At 35.5% G+C, this 18,443-nt stretch overlaps 1 protein-coding gene across 3 annotated transcripts in view; it reads right to left on the bottom strand.

The window, feature by feature from the left end:
- Positions 1 to 18,443, bottom strand: part of ABCA14 (ATP binding cassette subfamily A member 14) — a 270,053-nt gene that overhangs the window by 29,826 nt on the left and 221,784 nt on the right. For all 3 annotated transcript variants that reach the window (XM_024985457.2, XM_059881559.1, XM_059881558.1), the window contains 2 exons: positions 12,364 to 12,525; positions 9,564 to 9,742 (listed from right to left, as the gene is read on the bottom strand). In XM_024985457.2, coding sequence (XP_024841225.1) covers positions 9,564 to 9,742; positions 12,364 to 12,525 — 341 coding nt within the window. The remainder of the gene's footprint in view (positions 1 to 9,563; positions 9,743 to 12,363; positions 12,526 to 18,443) is intronic.

Below are 18,443 nucleotides of genomic sequence, written 5' to 3'. Positions count from 1 at the left end.
GTGGCTAGGACTTCCAATATTGTGTTAAATACAAGAAGTGAGAGTGGACATCCTTTTCTTGTTCCTGATTTTTGAGGAAAAGCTTTCAGTGTTTCATTATTGAGTTTGATATTAGCTGTGTGTTTATCATGAAATGCCTTTTTATTATTTTAGATATGTCCCCTTTATACCCACTTTGTTGAGTGTTTTTTATCATAAATAGATTCTTCTGCATTTATTGAAGTGATCATAGTCTTTCTACCCATGATTTTGTTAACATGTGCATAATATTGATTGATTTGCAGATACTGAACAAATGAATGATGTGTCACTCATTCATTCAATGAATAATGAACCATCCAAATTCATCATTCATTCTTACACATGAAGGATCATGTGTAAAATCCTTTTAATGCATTGTTGAATTCAGTTTGCTAATATTTTGTTGAGGATTTTTGTATCTATGTTCTTCAGAGATATTGGCCTGTAATTTCTTTTTTTTGTAGTGTTTTTGGTTTTTCTATCAGGGGAATACTGGCCTCATGGATTGTGTTTGGAAGTGTTCTTTTCAATTATTTGAACTAGTTTGAGAATACTAGGTAGTAACTCTTTGGATATTTGGTAGAATTCACCTGTGATTCCCTCTAGTTTTTAGACTTTATTAGGAGTATTTTGAATACTGATTTGATTTCATTATTAGTGTTGATCTGTTAAGATTTTATGTATCTTCCTGACTGAGTCTTGGGAGATGGTGTGTTTCTAGAAATTTATCCCTTTCTTAAAAATTGTCCAGTTTGCTACTGTGTAATTGTTTATAGTAAACTCATAAACCTTTGTATCTGTAGTGTCTGTTGTAACTCTTCTTTTATTTATGATTTCATTTGGACTTTATCTCTCTGTTTTAAAAAATGAATCTGGCTAAATGTTTACCACTTTTGTTTATCTTTTCAAAGGGCCAGCTTCTAGTTTCATCTATTTCTACTTTTTTAAAGTTTCTATTTATTTGGACTCTGATCTTTATTATTTCATTTCTTCTACTAACTTGGGGCTTCATTTGTTCTTTTTCTGGTTCTTTTATGTGTGAGGTGGGATTGTTTACTTCAGATTATTCTTGTTTACTGAGGTAGGTATATATCACAAAAAAGTTTCTTAGAACTGCTTTTGCTACAATCCATATATTTGGGAGCACTGTGTTTCCATTTTCATTTTATTTCATCTTTGATATCTTCACTGATCCATTGGATGTCTAGCAACATATTGGTTAGTTTCCACATGCTTGTGGTTTTTATAATTGTCTTCTTGTAATTCATTTTAATTTTCATACCAGAGTGGTCAGAAAAGATGCTTGACATGATTTCAGTCTTCTTAAATTCACTGAGATTTGTTTTGCAGCCTAATGTGAAAAAGTCCTATGTGAACCTGAAAAGAAGGGGAATTCTGTTGGAGTGGGATATTTCATATATATCTATTAAATCAACCTGATCTAGGCTGTCATTTAAGTATTTGTTGTTGTTCAGTTGCTCAGTTGTGTCCGACACTTTGCAACCCCATGGACAGCAGCATGCCAGGCTCCTTGTCCACCATCTCTTGGAGCTTGCTCAAACTCAGGTCCATTGAGTTGGTGATGCCATCCAACCATCTCATCCTCTTTTGTCCTCTTCTCCCCTTGCATTCTATCTTTCCCAGCATCAAGGTCTTTCCCAGTGAGTTGGACTTTTGCATCAGGTGGCCAAAGTATTAGAAGTTCAGCTTCAGTGCTTTCAATGAATATTGAGGGTTGATTTTCTTTATGTTTGATCTCCTCACAGACCAAGGGACTCTCAACAGTTTCTCCAACACCACAGTTTAAAAACATCAATTCTTTGGCATTCAACCTTCTTGATGGCCCTACTCGCACATCTGTACATGACTACTGGAAAAACCGTAGCTTTGACTATAGAAACTTTTGTCAGCAAAGTAATGTCTCTGCTCTTAAATACACTGTCTAGGTTTGTCATAGCTTATTTTCCAAGGAGCAAATGTCTTTTAATTTCATGGCTGCAGTCACCATCTGAAGTTATTTTTGAACTCAAGAAAATAAAATCTATCAGTTTCCATTGTTTCCCCATCTATTTGCCATGAAGTGATAGGACCAGATGCCACGATATTAGTTTTTTGAATGTTGACTTTTAAGCCAGCTTTTTCACTCTCCTTTATCACATTCATCAAGAGGCTCTTTAGTTCATCTTCACTTTCTGCCGTAAGTGTGGTGTCATCTGCATACCTTAGGTTACTGATATTCCTCCTGGCAAACTTGATTCCAGCTTGTGCTTCATCCAGTCTGGCATTTCGTTGGATGTAGTCTGCGTATAAGTTAAATAAGCAAGGTGACAATATAGAGCCTTGACATACTCCTTTTCCAATTTTGAATTAGTCTTCTGTTCCATGTCCAGTTCTAACTGTTTCTTGACCTGATACGGGTTTCTCAGGAGGCAGGTAAGGTGGTCTGGTATTCCCATATTTTTAAGAATTTCCCAGTTTGTTGTGATCCACATAATCAAAGGCTTTAGCATAGTCAATGAAGCAGTAGTAGATGTTTTTTCTGGAATTCTCTTGCTTTTTCTATGATCCAACAGATGTTGGCAGTTTGGTCTCTGGTTCCCCCGCCTTTTCTAAGTCCAGCTTGTATATCTGGAAATTCTAAGTTTACATACTGTTGAAGGCTAGCTTGGAGGATTTTGAGCATGACATTGCTAGCATGTGAAATGAGTGCACTTCTGTAGTAGTTTGAACATTCTTTGGCATCGCCCATCTTCTGCTTCTGTTAGGCCCATACCATTACTGTCTTATTGTGCCCATCTTTGCATTAAATTTCCCTTGGCATTTGTCATATTCTTGAAGAGATGTCTAGTCTTTTCCATTCTATTGTTTTCCTCCATTTCTTTGCATTGTTCACTTAGGAAGGCTTTCTTATCCCTCATTGCTATTCTTTGGAAATCTGGATTCAGTTGGGTATATCTTTCCTTTCCTCTTTGCCTTTCACTTCTCTTCTTTTCTCAGCTATTTGTAAGGCCTCCTCAGATAACCATTTTGCCTTGTTGAATTTCTTTTTCTCGGGGGGTGGTTTTAATCACTGCCTCCTGAACAACATTACGAAACTCCATCCATAGTTCTCCAGGCACTCTATCAGATCTAATCCCTTGAATCTATTTGTCACTTACACTGTATTATTGTAAGGAATTTAGTTTAGGTCATACCTGAAGGGCCTAGTGGTTTTCCCTGCTTTCTTTAATTTAGTGTGAACTTTATAACAAAGAGTTCATGATCTGAACCATAGTCTGCTCCCAGTCTTGTTTTTGCTAACTGTTTAGAGCTTCTCCATCTTTGGCGGCAAATAATATAATCAATCTGATTTCAGTATTGACCAGATGGGTGATGCCCATGTATAATCGTCTCTTGTGTTGTTGAAAGAGAGTGTTTGCTATGACCAGTGCACTCTTGGCAAAAGTCTGATAACCTTTTCCCTTCTTCATTTTGTACTCCAAGGCCAAACTTGCCTGTTGTTTAAGTATTGTGTTGGCCAAAAATTTCATTTATGTTTTTCCATAAGATGCTATTGGAAAACCCAAAGGAACATTTTTGGCCAACCCAATAGAATGTTTTCTCATTGATTTTCTTTCTGGATAGTCTATCTATTAAAACAAGTGGGGTATTAAAGTCCTCTTCTAGTTTTATACAACTGGCATTATCTTGCTTTATACCTGTATTCCTTTGTTAGGTACATAGATATTTGCAAATGTTATATCTTTTTATTGTATTGATCACTCTATAATTATGTAATGACCTTTTCATCTCAGTACAGTGTTTGTTTTAAAGTAAATTTTAAAAATATATAATCATTGCTACCACAGCTTCCTTTTCATTTGCGTGGAAAATCTTTTCCATCAATTCTCTTTCAGTATGTATATGTCTTTTTCTCTGAAGTAAGTCTTTGAAGGTTGCATACACATGGGTCTTTAAAAAATAATCCAGTCAACTACTCTGTGTCTTTTGATTGTAATATTTATTCCATTTATATTCAAAGTAATTATTGATAGTATTTACTTATTGCTGTTTCATTAGTTGTTTTCTGTTTAATTCTCTGATTCTTTCTTGTTCTCTTTCCTTGTAATCTGATGACTTTCTCTAGCGCTATGTCTACATTTCTTCTTTTTAAATTTTGTGTATCTATTACAGCTTTTTTTGTTTGTGTTTACCATGAGGTTTTTATGTAACAACCTATGTATATAGCAACCTAAGTTGATGATCACTTGAGTTCAAATATGTTTTAAAAGTACAATCATGCCCCACATTTTATGTTTTTGATGTCACATTTTGCATCTTTTAATTTTGTATATTGCACAATTAATTGCTTTAGATACCATTTTACTGCCTTTGTCTTTTAATATTCATACTATTGTTATAGGTGGTTGATCCACTATCTTTACTGTATGTTTTCTTTTACTAGCAACATTTTTCCTTTCATGATTTTCTTTTTCTAGTTATGGCATTTTCTGTTTTTTCTACCTGAAGAAGTCTCTTTACTATTTCTTGTAAGACTTGTTTAGTGGTGATAAACTCCTTTAACTTTTGCTTCTTTGGGAAACTCTTTCTCCTTGAATTCTGAATGAATCCTTGCCAGGTAGAGTATTATTGGTTATTTTTTTTTTCTTTCAGTACTTTGAATATATAGCATCAGTCTCTACCTACCTGTAAAGATTCTGCTGAAAAATCAGTTGATAATCTTATGGTGGTTCCCTTGTATGTAACGAGTTTTTTTTTTTCCTTGCTGCTTTTAAGACTCTTCAGTTTTAATTTTTGTTATATTAAGTAAAATATATTTTGGCATGAATGTCTTTCGGTTCCTCTTGTTTGGGACTCTGTGATTCTTGCACTTGGATGTCTGTTTCCTTCAATAATTTAGAAACATTTTCAGCCATTATTTCTTCAGATAGAGTTTCTGCCCCCTAATCCTCCTCCTGTAATCCCTATAATGTAAATATTATTATGCTTAATGGTTTCTCAGAGGTCCCTTAAACTGCCCTCATTTTTAAAAAATTCTTTTTTCTTTTTTGCTATTCCAATTGGGTGATTTCTACTACTCTGTCTTCTAGATTGCTGATCCATTCTTCTGCATCCTCTAATGTGCTGTTAAGTTACTCAAGTGTATTTTCATTTATTATTGTATTCTGAAATTCTGACTGCTTCTTTTTTATATTTTCTAACTCTTTGTTGAAGCTTACTGATTTCATCCATTCTTCCGAGTTTGGTGAGGATTTTCATGACTATTTCTTTGAATTCTTTATCTAATAATTGTTTATTTTTGTTTCATTTAGTTCTTTTTACGAGGCTTTGTCTTGCCTTTTTTATTACTTTTGTTTTATGAGGTTTTGTCATGTTGTCTCTGTATTTTGCCTCATTCTCTGTTTGTTTCTATGTGTTGGGTATATCAGATATAGCACTAGGTCTTGAAAGAGTGGTGTTATGTAGACCACTGGTGTACAGTGAATTGCAGTGGAACAACTCCCCCTGGTCATCAGGGCCAGGTGCTCTAGGGGTATCTTTATGTATACCAGCGTGCCTTTCTGTTGTGATTGGGCCACAATTCCTGCAGGCATGCTGCATGGCTTGGTAGCTGCTGCAATGCCCTTGCAGACTGGTTGGTCCCATCCCAACTGTCTGAGACCTGGTCACAACTACTGTAGGTGTGCTCGTGAGCAGGATTGCCCCTCAGTATGGCTGGTTGTGAGGCCCAGCTGTGACCATTGTAGGTGTGCTAGTGTGTAGGGCTGGTCTCCAGGAAATGGAGATGATTTGGAGCGGTGCCAGGTAGGGTGGAGTGAGAGCCACTTTGAGGACTGAGCAGGGAAACTGGGTTGGGCTGGGCTGGCACTTAGCATAAGGCTGGGGTGTGGCACACAATGTTAGTTATATATCTGGAGAATTATAGAAATGATCCCCACCAACAATGGATCAGCTAAGTAGAAGGAGACTAAAAATATATGACATCCACTAGCACTTCTGTTCTTTGAGATAGTTCCACCAGATCTTACCCTTTGGCATATGCCCTTAAATTAATCAATTAATTTCCTTCTTATATGATCCAGGTGCTTTGCAAATCCTCAGTGCTGGGACATGGAGAAAGTTGAAATTGCATACAAGCTCTTCACAAGGGGAGTTTTGATTTCCCACAGCCTACTGGTTCTCCTGGTTATAAACCCCACCAATTCTCAAAGTCAGACATTATGGGGACTTATCTTCCCAGTGCAGGTCTTTTGGGCTGGTGAGCCTGATGTGGAGCTTGAACCCCTCCCTCCTTGAATATTACTTCTTGGGGTAATATTCCTCCTGTGGGTTCTGGCTAGTCCACATCTCTGCCCCTCCTACCCATCTTGATGTGGCCTTTTCTATATATCCTTAACAATATGAATTTTGTTCTGCTAGTCTTTAGGTTACTATTGGAGACAGTTGTAGATGTGGTTTTGGCATTTCTCTGGGAACAAGTAAACTCTTATTCTGCTATCTTTATCTGACTCCTGAAGATAATGCCAGACAATTTTCTAATGGAATATCAGTTTATATTCCCAACATCAATGTTTGATGGCTCCAGTTGTACTGTTTCTCCAACACTTAGTATATTTACATGTATACTGTGGTATCTCTCAGTGGCATTCTTTGCATTTACTAATGACTGTTGATGTTATTCATTTACATATGCTCTCGCTAGTAAAGCAATGCTCAGAATTCTCCAAGCCAGGCTTCAGCAATATGTGAACCATGAACTTCCACGTGTTCAAGCTGGTTTTAGAAAAGGCAGAGGAACCAAAGATCAAATTGCCAACATCTGCTGGATCATGGAAAAAGCAAGAGAGTTCCAAAAAAGCATCTATTTCTGCTTTATTGACTATACCAAATCCTTTGACTGTGTGGATCACAATAAACTGTGGAAAACTCTTCAAGAAATGGGAATACCAGACCACCTGACCTGCCTCTTGAGAAACCTATATGCAGGTCAGGAAGCAACAGTTAGAACTAGACATGGAACAACAGACTGGTTCCAAATAGGAAAAGGAGTATGTTAAGGCTGTATATTGTCACCCTGCTTATTTAATTTATATGCAGAGTACATCATGAGAAACAGTGGACTGGAAGAAACACAAGCTGGAATCAAGATTGCCAGGAGAAATATCAATAACCTCAGATATGCAGATGACACCACCCTTATGGCAGAAAGTGAAGAGGAACTACAAAGCCTCTTGATGAAAATGAAAGAGAAGAGTGAAAAAGTTGGCTAAAAACTCAACATTCAGAAAACTAAGATCATGGCATCTAGTCCCATCACTTCATGGGAAATATATGGGGAAACAGTGGAAACAGTGTCAAACTTTATTTTGGGGGGCTTCAAAATCACTGCAGATGATGATTGCAGCCATGAAATAAAAAGACGCTTACTCCTTGGAAGTAAAGTTATGACCAACCTAGATAGCATATTAAAAAGCAGAGACATTACTTTGCCAACAAAGGTTTGTCTAGTCAAGGCTATGGTTTTTCCTGTGGTCATGTATGGATGTGAGAGTTGGACTGTGAAGAAAGCTGAGTGCCGAAGAATTGATGCTTTTGAATGTGGTGTTGGATAAGATTCTTGAGAGTCCCTTGGACTGCAAGGAGATCCAACCAGACCATTCTAGGGGAGATCAGTCCTGGGTGTTCATTGGAAGGACTGATGGTAAAGCTGAAACTCCAGTACTCTGGCCACCTCATGCAAAGAGTTGACTCATTGGAAAAGACCCTGATGCTGGGAGGGATTGGGGGCAGGAGGAGAAGGGGACGACAGAGGATGAGATGGCTGGATGGCATCACCGACTCGATGGACATAAGTTTGAGTAAACTCCAGGAGTTGTTGATGGACAGGGAGGCCAAGAGTCAGACACGACTGAGCGACTGAACTAATTGACTGGATATTTGTATCTTCATTTTTGTAAAGTCAGTGTTCAAGTCTTTTGCTCATTTTAAAATTGGGTTTTCTGCCAATTTTATTAGTGGTTTTCAATTCAAAATAGTTTTCCTTTGTGTGACTTGCCTTTTGACTCATTTAATGATGTCTTTTGATGATTATGCCTTCACTATCATGGTTATATTTGCTATGTTTTTGTTCTGAAAGCTTTATTGCTTTATCTTTCACATTTAGATGTAGAAAAGTTGTAAACTAAAACCAACCTGTATGAAGTAAGATGGGAATCAAAGTTCATTATGTGCTTATGGAAATCCATTTGAATCGGCATCATTAATTGAGATGAACATCCTCTCTTCACTGCATTTTGTGTCAATTCTGTCATATTTGTGCATCTATTTCTAGACATTTTATTCCATTGTTCTCAAACTTTAGCATGCACAGAATTACTTGAGTGGCTCGTTAAAACAAGAATAATGGGTTCCAACTCCAAATCTTCTGGTTTAGTAGGTCAGGGATGGGGCCTGAAAAGCTGCATTTCTAAAAATCTGAGCTTATGCAGATAACCAAACTTTAAGAAAAAATTATTCTTTCTGTTACATTGCTCTATTTCTCTGTCTTAGTTACTATAGTTTAAAAAACACATATATGGTAGTATATGTCTACCATATTTGTTCTTTCTCAATATTTCCTTGGAGATCCTTAACATTTTGCATTTCTGTGTACATTTTTAAATCACTTTACATTTCCATGTAAACTTTAGAATCAACTGATCAGATGATCATTCTGCGCGCGCGCATGTGCGTGCGCACACACACACTCACACACACACAGGATTTTGATTGGGATAGCATTAAATCTTTAGATTGATTTAGGGAAAATTGTCATCTCCCCATAATTGGGTTTTCCAAAGCAAGAACATGGTATATTTCTTCATTTAGATAGGTCTTCTTTAATATTTCAATTGTTTTTTTTGTAATATTCCATGAAAATGTCTTACATAACTTATGTTAGATTTATTCCTGGGTATTTTTATTTTTTAATTCAAATAACACCATTTGAATGTTTTTATGCTATTCAAATGACATAATTTTATATTTAGCTTTTTGTTTGTGGCTTATAGATAGATATACAACTGATTTTTCTATATAGACTTTTTATTTAGCAGTAGAACAGAGACCATAATTTTGTACTTTAAGAAAGAGTCCAGGAGATTTTGACAAATACCAACATTTGAAAGCAACTGCAATAGAGATGTGCTGTTAAATATGCATTCTGTAGGCCAACAGAATCAATATCACTTGGGAGTTTATTAGAACTATGCAGGGATCAAGTTAGGGTGAATAAGCAACTTTGGGAGGGAATGGTTTTCTGACACAGGAGATGTTCATGGGAAACCTTTCTATTATGATCAAAATATTTTACAGTATCATGTTCTGACTGGTAGAGGCCATAATGTTTAGAAACCAAAATTCAAATTATGATAAACATCTTTGATTCATATCGATCCCAGGCAACATGGAGTGATTTATATTCCTATATCTTAGTAATGAGGTTAGGCAGATAGAGACCGCTTTTGGTCTTAGAAATATCTCTGATTCAATAAGTTACTTACCTTATTGGATTTTTTGAAGATACCAAACAAAATGTAGCGAAACACAAAGGTTTTCACTTTCCACAAGGTGGTCTCCAGAAGGAATATCAAGAGGAGGAAAAGAAGTCCTGTGACAGCCATTGCAAGTAAGTATCTTCCAACTGCATCATATTCCAAGGTATATATACTACGCTCAGTTACTGATGACAACAACAAATAAAATATGGACTTACTTTAAAAGTTAACTCAATGAGCAAGCTTTAAAAAGTCAACAAATAGGAAGCACTAAGGAATGGTTATCAAACAAGCTCAAAATTAACGTATTTAATTGTATGTTTAAATAACTTTGCATGTCATTGAAAATATTTCAAAATCCGTTACAGTCCAAAATCTATACAGTCCATGGAATTCTCCGGGCCAGAATAATGGAGTGGGTAGCCTTTCCCTTCTCTAGGGATCTTCCCAACCCAGGGATTGAATCCAGGTCTCCTGCATTGCAGGCAGATTCTTTACTAGCTGAGCCCTCAAAATCCATTAATGGAGGCAAAGCCTTTAATTGCATGAACTTTGTCTTGCTATAGTTCATTAGGCATCCATTCCCAACATAGATGGTCAGAATCATTGGGTGAATGCCCACTCACAGTAATCAGAGTACTGGGTAGTTGCAGAGACTCTCCTTGCCCTCAAATATTATTTTCTCTGAAAATAGATAGAGGTTTGAAAATTGGAGCAGGAGCAGAAGAATCACCTGGTAGTGTGCTACATATACACTTTAACCTATAAGAGTTAAAGGTTAAAGTTTAAAAGTTAGTTGTAACTTAACATTTAAACTTCAGTTGTAAATGCCTAAGAGCTGGTACTTTTCCAATTACTTATGAGAAAACTTTATAATTACAAGGTTTTGAATTCATGATAGTGAAAGCAGTAGATTCATAAAAGCAGTAAAGATCAAATTTCTTTTTTACTTTTAAAAAACTTCATATTAATATATGATATACATACATGGAAATCCACCTAAGTATAGGACTCATTGAATTTTTAGAAACTGAAAATATCTATATAACAAGCAATATTTTTCACCCAGTTTTAAACTTCAACTGCGTCATATTTTTTCTTTTCTCTTTTACTTTCTTCCTTTCTTTCGCTCTTTCCTTCTAGTTTATAATTGTACATGCGTGCATGTCTGCTGAGTCATTTCCATCTTGCCTGACTCTTTGTGACCTTGTGGAGTGTAGCCTGCCAAGCTCCTCTGTCCGTGAAGATTCTCCAGGCAAGAATACTGGAGTGGGTGGTGATGTCCTCATCCAGGAGATCTTCCTGACCCAGGGATCAAACCTGAATCTCTTAAGTCTCATGCATTGGCAGGTGGGTTCTTTACCACTAACGTCAAGTGGGAAGCCCATTTATCACTGGACATACTTTTTGTAGTTATCACTCGAGACATTACTTTATGCATACATAACTTTCAGAATCATGATGTTCTTCTTTTTACCAGTCTGAGTGAAGTGTAAAAAACATTTCCGTGATTTATATCTCTTTAACACCCCCATTTATTACCGTCTTAAATATCCCCACTATATACACTGAGAACATTATCATACACTGTTACCATTTTTGCTTTAACCACCAAACTTGAGAAAACTCAAGAGCAGATATAGTGTCCACCATATTTTTATTTTTTTCACTGTTTTTTCTTGATGCTTCAAAATTCTTTCTTCAATCATTTATGTTTACAGAATCTCTAGAGCCATTCTTTCAGGACTTCTAGAGGTGACAAATTTATATATTCTTCATCTGAAAATGTCTTGATTTCCCCTTCATTCTTGAAAGTTATTTCCTACCTATATGAAGTTTTGAGTAGACAGTTTTTTATTTACTTGAAAATAATGTGCTGCTTCTTTTGGTGTTTATGCTCTCTGATGAGAAATCTATAAATGAGAGGAATTGTTTTGCCTTTATGGATAAGGTATCATTTTTTTGTATAGCTGCTTTTCTCTAGTTTTCAAAGTTTAATTATGATATCTCTTGGCATGAATTTCTTCAGTATTTTTAGAATTGAGATATAATTAATATATAACATTAGTTTCAGGTATATAACATAATAATTTGATATTTGTATATGTTGAGAAATGATCACCACGATAAGACTTATTAATATCCATCACTACACATACTTTTGCTTTTTTGTGTGTGATGAGAACTTTTAATATATACTCTCTTAGTAACTTTCAATTATACAATTCAGTATAAATATCTATATTTATCATTCTGTACATTACATCCCCATGAGTTATTTATTTTATAACTGGAAGTTTGTACCTTTTAAATCCCTTCTCCCATTTTGCCCAACCTCACATCCTCCACCTCTTGCAACCATCAGTTTGTTATTCATGAGTTTTTTTTAAAGACTCCACATGTAAGTGAAATAATATGATATTCATCTTTCTCTGTTTGACTTATTTCACTAGGCATAATGCTTTCAAGGTATATCTGTAATGTCTCAAATGGCAAGATTTCCTCCTCATTTGTGGATAAATAATATTCCATTACATATACACCCCATTTTCTTAATGCATTCATCCATGGCTATCATTTCTCATGAGAAAAATGCATTATGCATATGAGTAGTGAATCTTAGCTCTAACTTGTACAAGCTGTATAATAGAATAAGTTATTCAATTTTGTATAAGCTTTAGTCCAAAGAGAGAATAGCACAAAACTTGAATAACTGTAAAGATTCAAAATAATGTCGCTATTCACATGCAATAATTAATTGACTAGTTTTAACTCTGATGAGCCTTGGGTAGCCCAAGATACTTACCTGCTTTACTACAATTCATAACGGAAGAAACCTTTTCCTTTGAGGTACATGCAAATTTTGTGTGCTGGATATCATAATGCCGGCTGATGCTCATCCCAAAATTATGTATAGGTAACACCATCATTGCATTAAGCAGGAGGCTTTTAGAAGCAGCTTCTTCACCTGTGTTTAAAAAGATAATAACATTAGCATGATTTATATGAAATGAACTGTCCCAGGAAAGCAAAATCTCCCTAAGTTGATCAAACTAAACTGAGAAAATTACAAAGCCATAATATTATCCTTGTAAATCTCTTGCCACTAAGTATACTGTCTCTGATATCTTGTAGTGTAGTTTGTGATGGTAATTACAAAACTGGAAAATCCTTTTGGGAAAGCTGACGTCCATATTATCTCTCTTCTGTCACTTGATGTGAACAGTAAACTCATATTGATTATTTCTCATGTCTCTTATCCTATATGATCAATAAAAATAGTCATAATGAGAAATTAGCCTCATACTCAACAATGAGAAAGAGATAGAGGAACATTTTAAAAGTTGAAAGGAGGTATATTTTCAAAGAACCAAACTTAAAGCTAACTGTGTGTTCACGCTTAGTTGCTCAGTCATGTCCAATTCTTTTTGATCCTGTGGACTGGAGCCCAGCAGGCTCCTCTGTCCATGGAATTCTCCAGGCAAGAATACTGGAATGGGTAGCAATTCTCTTCTCCAGAGGATCTTTCCAACTCAGGGATCAAACCCAGATCTCCTGCATTGCAGACAGATTCCTTAACATCTGAGCCACAAGGGAAGCCCTACAACTGAGATTTCTCTAAATATTAAATTAATATGTATAACGTGCTGTGTGCTTAGTGACCACTCTTTGCAACCCCATGGACTGCAGCCCACCAGGCTCCTCTGTCCATGGGGATTCTGCAGGCAAGAATACTGAAGTGGGTAGGCGTGCCTTTCTCCAGGGGATCTTCCCAATCCAGGGATTGAACCCAGATCTCCTGCAATTGCAGGCAGATTCTTTATTGACTGAGCCACAAGGGAAGCCCAAGAATACTGGAGTGGGTAGCCTATCCTTCTCCAAGGGATTTTCCTGACCCAGGAATCAAACTGGGGTCTCTTGCATTGCAGGCGGATTCTTTACCAGCTGAGCTACCAGGGAAGCCCATAAGTGTAATAGTTGATGAACATACATGAGTAAATATAAAAGTAGTTAAGATATTAAGACTTCAAGATTGAGTTCAGATAATTGGGAATGAGGATAAAATATGTCTGAGCAAAAAATATTTGTAAGATACTGACAAGAGAGAGGTGATGAGCAAAGATGATAGAGGATAAATGAGGTTCTTAGGATGTAAATTTCCCAAGTGGTTAAGTCACACCAAGCATGTTCAAAGCGGATAAAAATTAGTTTAGACCCACATAATATGATGGCCAGAAATAATTCTGGACATTGACTGGCCACTTTAGTATTGAAAAACGGGAAAGTGTTAGTCACTCAGTTGTGTCTGACTCTTTACAATCCCATAGAATGTAGCCTGCCAGGCTCCTCTCTCCATGAAATTCTCCAAGCAAGAAAGCATGCTAAAAGTAGTAAGTGTCATTTCATGCTAAAAGTAGTAAGTGTCATTTCTCCTTGGTTATATTTACTCCTTATAATTTTTTTATGTGATTTTAAACAGGCTACTCTGAAAACTATAAAACATTGATAAAGGGAATCAAAAATTATTTAAAGAAATGAAAAGACATCACCTGCTCTGGGATTAGAATAATTAATATTATTAATATAGTTGTACTACCCAAAGCAATCTACAGATTTAGTGCAATCCTTATCAAATGTCAGTTTCCACAAAACAAGAACAAATAATTCTAAAATTCATATGGAACCACTAAGATCTCAAGTTGCCTAACCAATTTTGAGATAAAAGAGTAAATCTGGAGATATAACCCTCCCAGACTTCAGACTATACCACAAAATTACACTAATCAAAACAGTGTGATACTGGCACAAAAACAGGCAAGAAGCCCAGAAATAAGCCCATGCACATACAGTCAATTAATCTGCAACAAAGGAGGCAAGAATGAACAAAAGAGAAAAGATAGTTTCTTCAACAAGTGGTATTGAGAAAACTGGACATTCACAAATTAAACAGTGAAATTAATACATTCCCTCACACAATATACAAAAATAAAACCACAAATGGTTTAAAGACCTAAATGCAAGATCTGAAACCATAAAACTCTTAGAAGAGAACATATGCTGAACATTATGACATGAATCACTGTGGTACTTTCTTGGATCAGACCCCTGAGACAAAAGAAATAAAAAAATAAATAAGATCTAGTTAAACTTAAAATATTTTTCACAGAAAAGGAAACCATCAACAAAGTGAAAATACAGCCTACGGAATGGGAGAAAATATTTACAAATGATGTAATGGACAAGGGGTTAATATCCAAAATATAAAAAGCAGCTCATTCAACTCAGTATCCCCCAAAACAAGCAACTCAATTAAAAAAAATGGGCAGGAGATCTGAATAGACATTTTTCCAAAGAAGACATACAGATGGTAACAGACACTTGAAAAGATGTTCAACATTGCTAATAACTAGAGACATTCAAACCTAAACAACAACGAGATGTCACCTCACATGGGTCAGAATGACTGTCATCAAGGTCTACAAATAAATGGTGATAATATGGAAGAAGGGAACCCTTGTACCTTGTTGGAGGGAATGTAAATCGGTGCAGCCACTGTGGAAAACAGTGTAGAAGCTCCTCAAGAAACTTCAAATGAAACTATGGTATGATCCAGTAATTCCTCTCTCTGGTATATATCCAGAAAAAAAAGAAAACACTAATTCAAAAAGATGCATGCACCCCAACATTCAAGACAACAGTAGTTACAATAACCAAGATATAGAGGCAACCCAAACACTCATCAGCAGAGGAATTGTTATATATCTCAGTCATAAAAGGAATGGAATTCTGCCATTTGCAGCAACATGAATGGACCTTGATAATATTCAGTTAGTGAAATGTCAGAAAAAAACAAATACTACAGTATATATCTCATATGTGGAATTTGAAAAATAACACAAATTAATGTATATGCAAAAGAAAAACAGATTCATGGATACAGAAAACAAACTTGTAGTTACCAAAGTGCAGAAGGAAAAGAGGAGAGACAAACGAGGTTTATGGTATTAACAAATACCAAACTACTACATATATAAGAGACAAGCAACAATAACATACTCTAGAGCACAGAGAATTATATCCATTATCTTCTAATAACCTATAATGGAGTATGATCTGCAAAAATACTGAATCACTATGCTGTTCACCTGTAACCAGCATATTGTAAATCCCTTATACTTCAATAAAAATATAAGTGGCTAATGTAATATACTGAAGTATTAGTCTTGCTCCATATAGTACACCTTTAGGGAGCAGAGGAAAATCTTCCCAGATAAAGAAAAGTAGTATGATTCCTCACCCGTTAACTGTTGAAAGATACCATTTGAGGGAGGTGAGAAAAAAGAAAAAAACAGAAAAATATGCTGTAATGGATAATGTTTTAAAATATTTATCTTCCAGCTCAGCATGTGTACTAATCAGCAAGAGTAGACTATCAACCAGCCAGATTGGGCACAAATGATAAACAATCACTGCAGCTATTCTGTGCATAATGACTGAACAGACCTTTTCTAGGATCTAGAGAAAAGCAGAATTGCTGTCTGCCGTTTTGGTTTTCCTCTTTATACATTCTCAATGTCACTAATAATAATACTTTGACTTTTACGTCATGTCTGAGTAATGACAATTTAATTTCTTTCTATTTTTTTTAAAATTTGTATCTATTACTGCACTAATCAAGACATTAGATGTCATGTTGATTTTCAGGGAACATTTTAATGATTTAGCATTGGGTATGATATTCATTTTTTTTTGCAAATTCCTTTTATGAGGTTATGGAAATATTTACTTTGCTATTAAGAAAAGTTATAATGAATCATTGTTGGATGTTTAAATGATATTTTTGCATATATCTATATTTTATTCATTAATTTATTAATATTGTGAATTATATTAATATACTTTCTGAGTCTATCATTTAGAGTATATCATTTGCATTGTTTTTGCTGTTGTTCATGTGCTCAGTTGCAGAACACCAGGCTTCCCTGTCCTTCACTATCTCCCAGAGTTTGCTAAAACTCATGTCTACTGAATCAGTGATGCCATTCAACCATCTCATCCTCTCTCATCCCCTTCTTCTGCCTTCAATCTTCCCAAGTATTGGGTCTTCAGATCGGGTAGCCATAGTATTGGAGCTTCAGTTCAGTATCAGTCCTTCCAATTAATACTCAAGGGTGATATTCCTTAGGATTGACTGGTTTAATCTCCTTGCTGTCCTTACTAGGAAAAATCTAGTTTGGTCAAAGTGAGTTACCTTTTCTACAGTTTACTGAATTCAGTTTCCAGCATTTTGTTTAAAATATTGCATCTGTATTTATGAGTAATTTTATCTTATAATGTTCCTTTCTTCTATTCTTTTCCATTTATGTTGTCAAACTTACACTATTTTCATATAATGGGTAGAAAAGCTGTTTTCCCCCTCTTTATTCTCTAGAAGGGTCTGCATTAAATTAGAATTCCATTTTTGAATGTTTCATAAAACTTCAATATGGGCCTAATATTTTCCTTGTAGGAAGACTTTTAATTAATAACTTAATTTTTTAATGGTTTATGGGACAATTTACATTTTATAACAACCTCAGATGTGCAGATGATACCACTTTAATGGAAGGAAGTGAAGAGGAACTAAAGAGCCCCTTGATGAGAATGAAAGAGGAGAGTAAAAAAGCTGGCTTAAAATCCAACATTCAAAAAATTAAGATCATGGCATCCAGTCCCATCACTTCATGGCAAATAGATGGGGAAAAAATGAAAATAGTGACAGATTTTATTTTCTTGGGCTCCAAAATCACTGTGGATGGCGGACTGCAGCCATGAAATTAAAAGATGCTTGCTCCTTGGAAGAAAAACTATGACAAATGTAGACAGTGTATTAAAAAGCAGAGACACCGCTTTGCTGTCAAAGGTCTGTATAGTCAAAGCTATAGTTTTCCCAGCATTCATGTACAGTGTTAGAGTTGGACCATAAAGAAGGCTGAGTGCCAAAGAATTGATGCTTATAAACTGTGGTGCTGAGGAAGACTCTTGAGAATCTCTTGGACAGCAAGGAGATCAAACCAGCATGCTGTTTTGATGACCATAACATTGCAGTACAGTCTGAAGTCAAGGGATGTGATTCCTCCAGCTCCATTTTTCTTTCTCAGGGTTGCTTTAGCTATTTGGTTTTTTTCTGTTTGTTTGTTTTTCCATACAAATTGTAAAAAATTTTTAAGTTATTTTGTGCCAAACACCCCTGGAAATATGCTAGGGATTGTATTGTATCTGCAGATTGCTTTGGGTATTATAGTTATATTCACAATATTAGTTCTTCCAATCCAAGAACATGGCATATCTCCCCATCAGTTTGTGTCATCTTTTATTTCTTTCATCAATGTCACAGTTTTATACATACTGGTCTTTTATCTCCTTAGGTAAGTTATTTATTCAGGTGTTCTATTCTTCTTGATGCTATGGTAAATGGAATCGGTTCCTTGATTTCTCTTTCTGGTCTTTCATTTTTAGTGTATAGGAGTACAAGAGATTTATGTTTATTAATTTTGTATACTGCAAATATACCAAGTTCACTGATAAGATCTAGTAGTTTCATGGTGGTCTCTTTAGGGTTTTCTATGTATAGTATGCTGTTATCTGCAGTGACAGTTTTACTTATTTTTTTAAAAAAATTATTTATTTTATTTTATTTTTTTTCTCGTTTCATACATGGTATTTTACATGTTTCAATGCCATTCTCCCAAATCTTCCCACCCTCTCCCTCTCCCACATAAGACTGTTCTATACATCAGTGTCTCTTTTGCTGTCTCGTACACAGGGTTATTGTTAGGATAATTACTTTACAATATTGTGATGGTTTTGGCCATACATCAACATGAATTGGCCACAAGTATACAT

The sequence above is a fragment of the Bos taurus genome, chromosome 25, assembly GCF_002263795.3.
Source record: "Bos taurus isolate L1 Dominette 01449 registration number 42190680 breed Hereford chromosome 25, ARS-UCD2.0, whole genome shotgun sequence".
Taxonomy (NCBI): Eukaryota; Metazoa; Chordata; class Mammalia; order Artiodactyla; family Bovidae; genus Bos; species Bos taurus.
The sequence above is the reverse complement of the archived record's forward strand: the minus strand, read 5'-3'. Positions and strand labels throughout refer to the sequence as shown.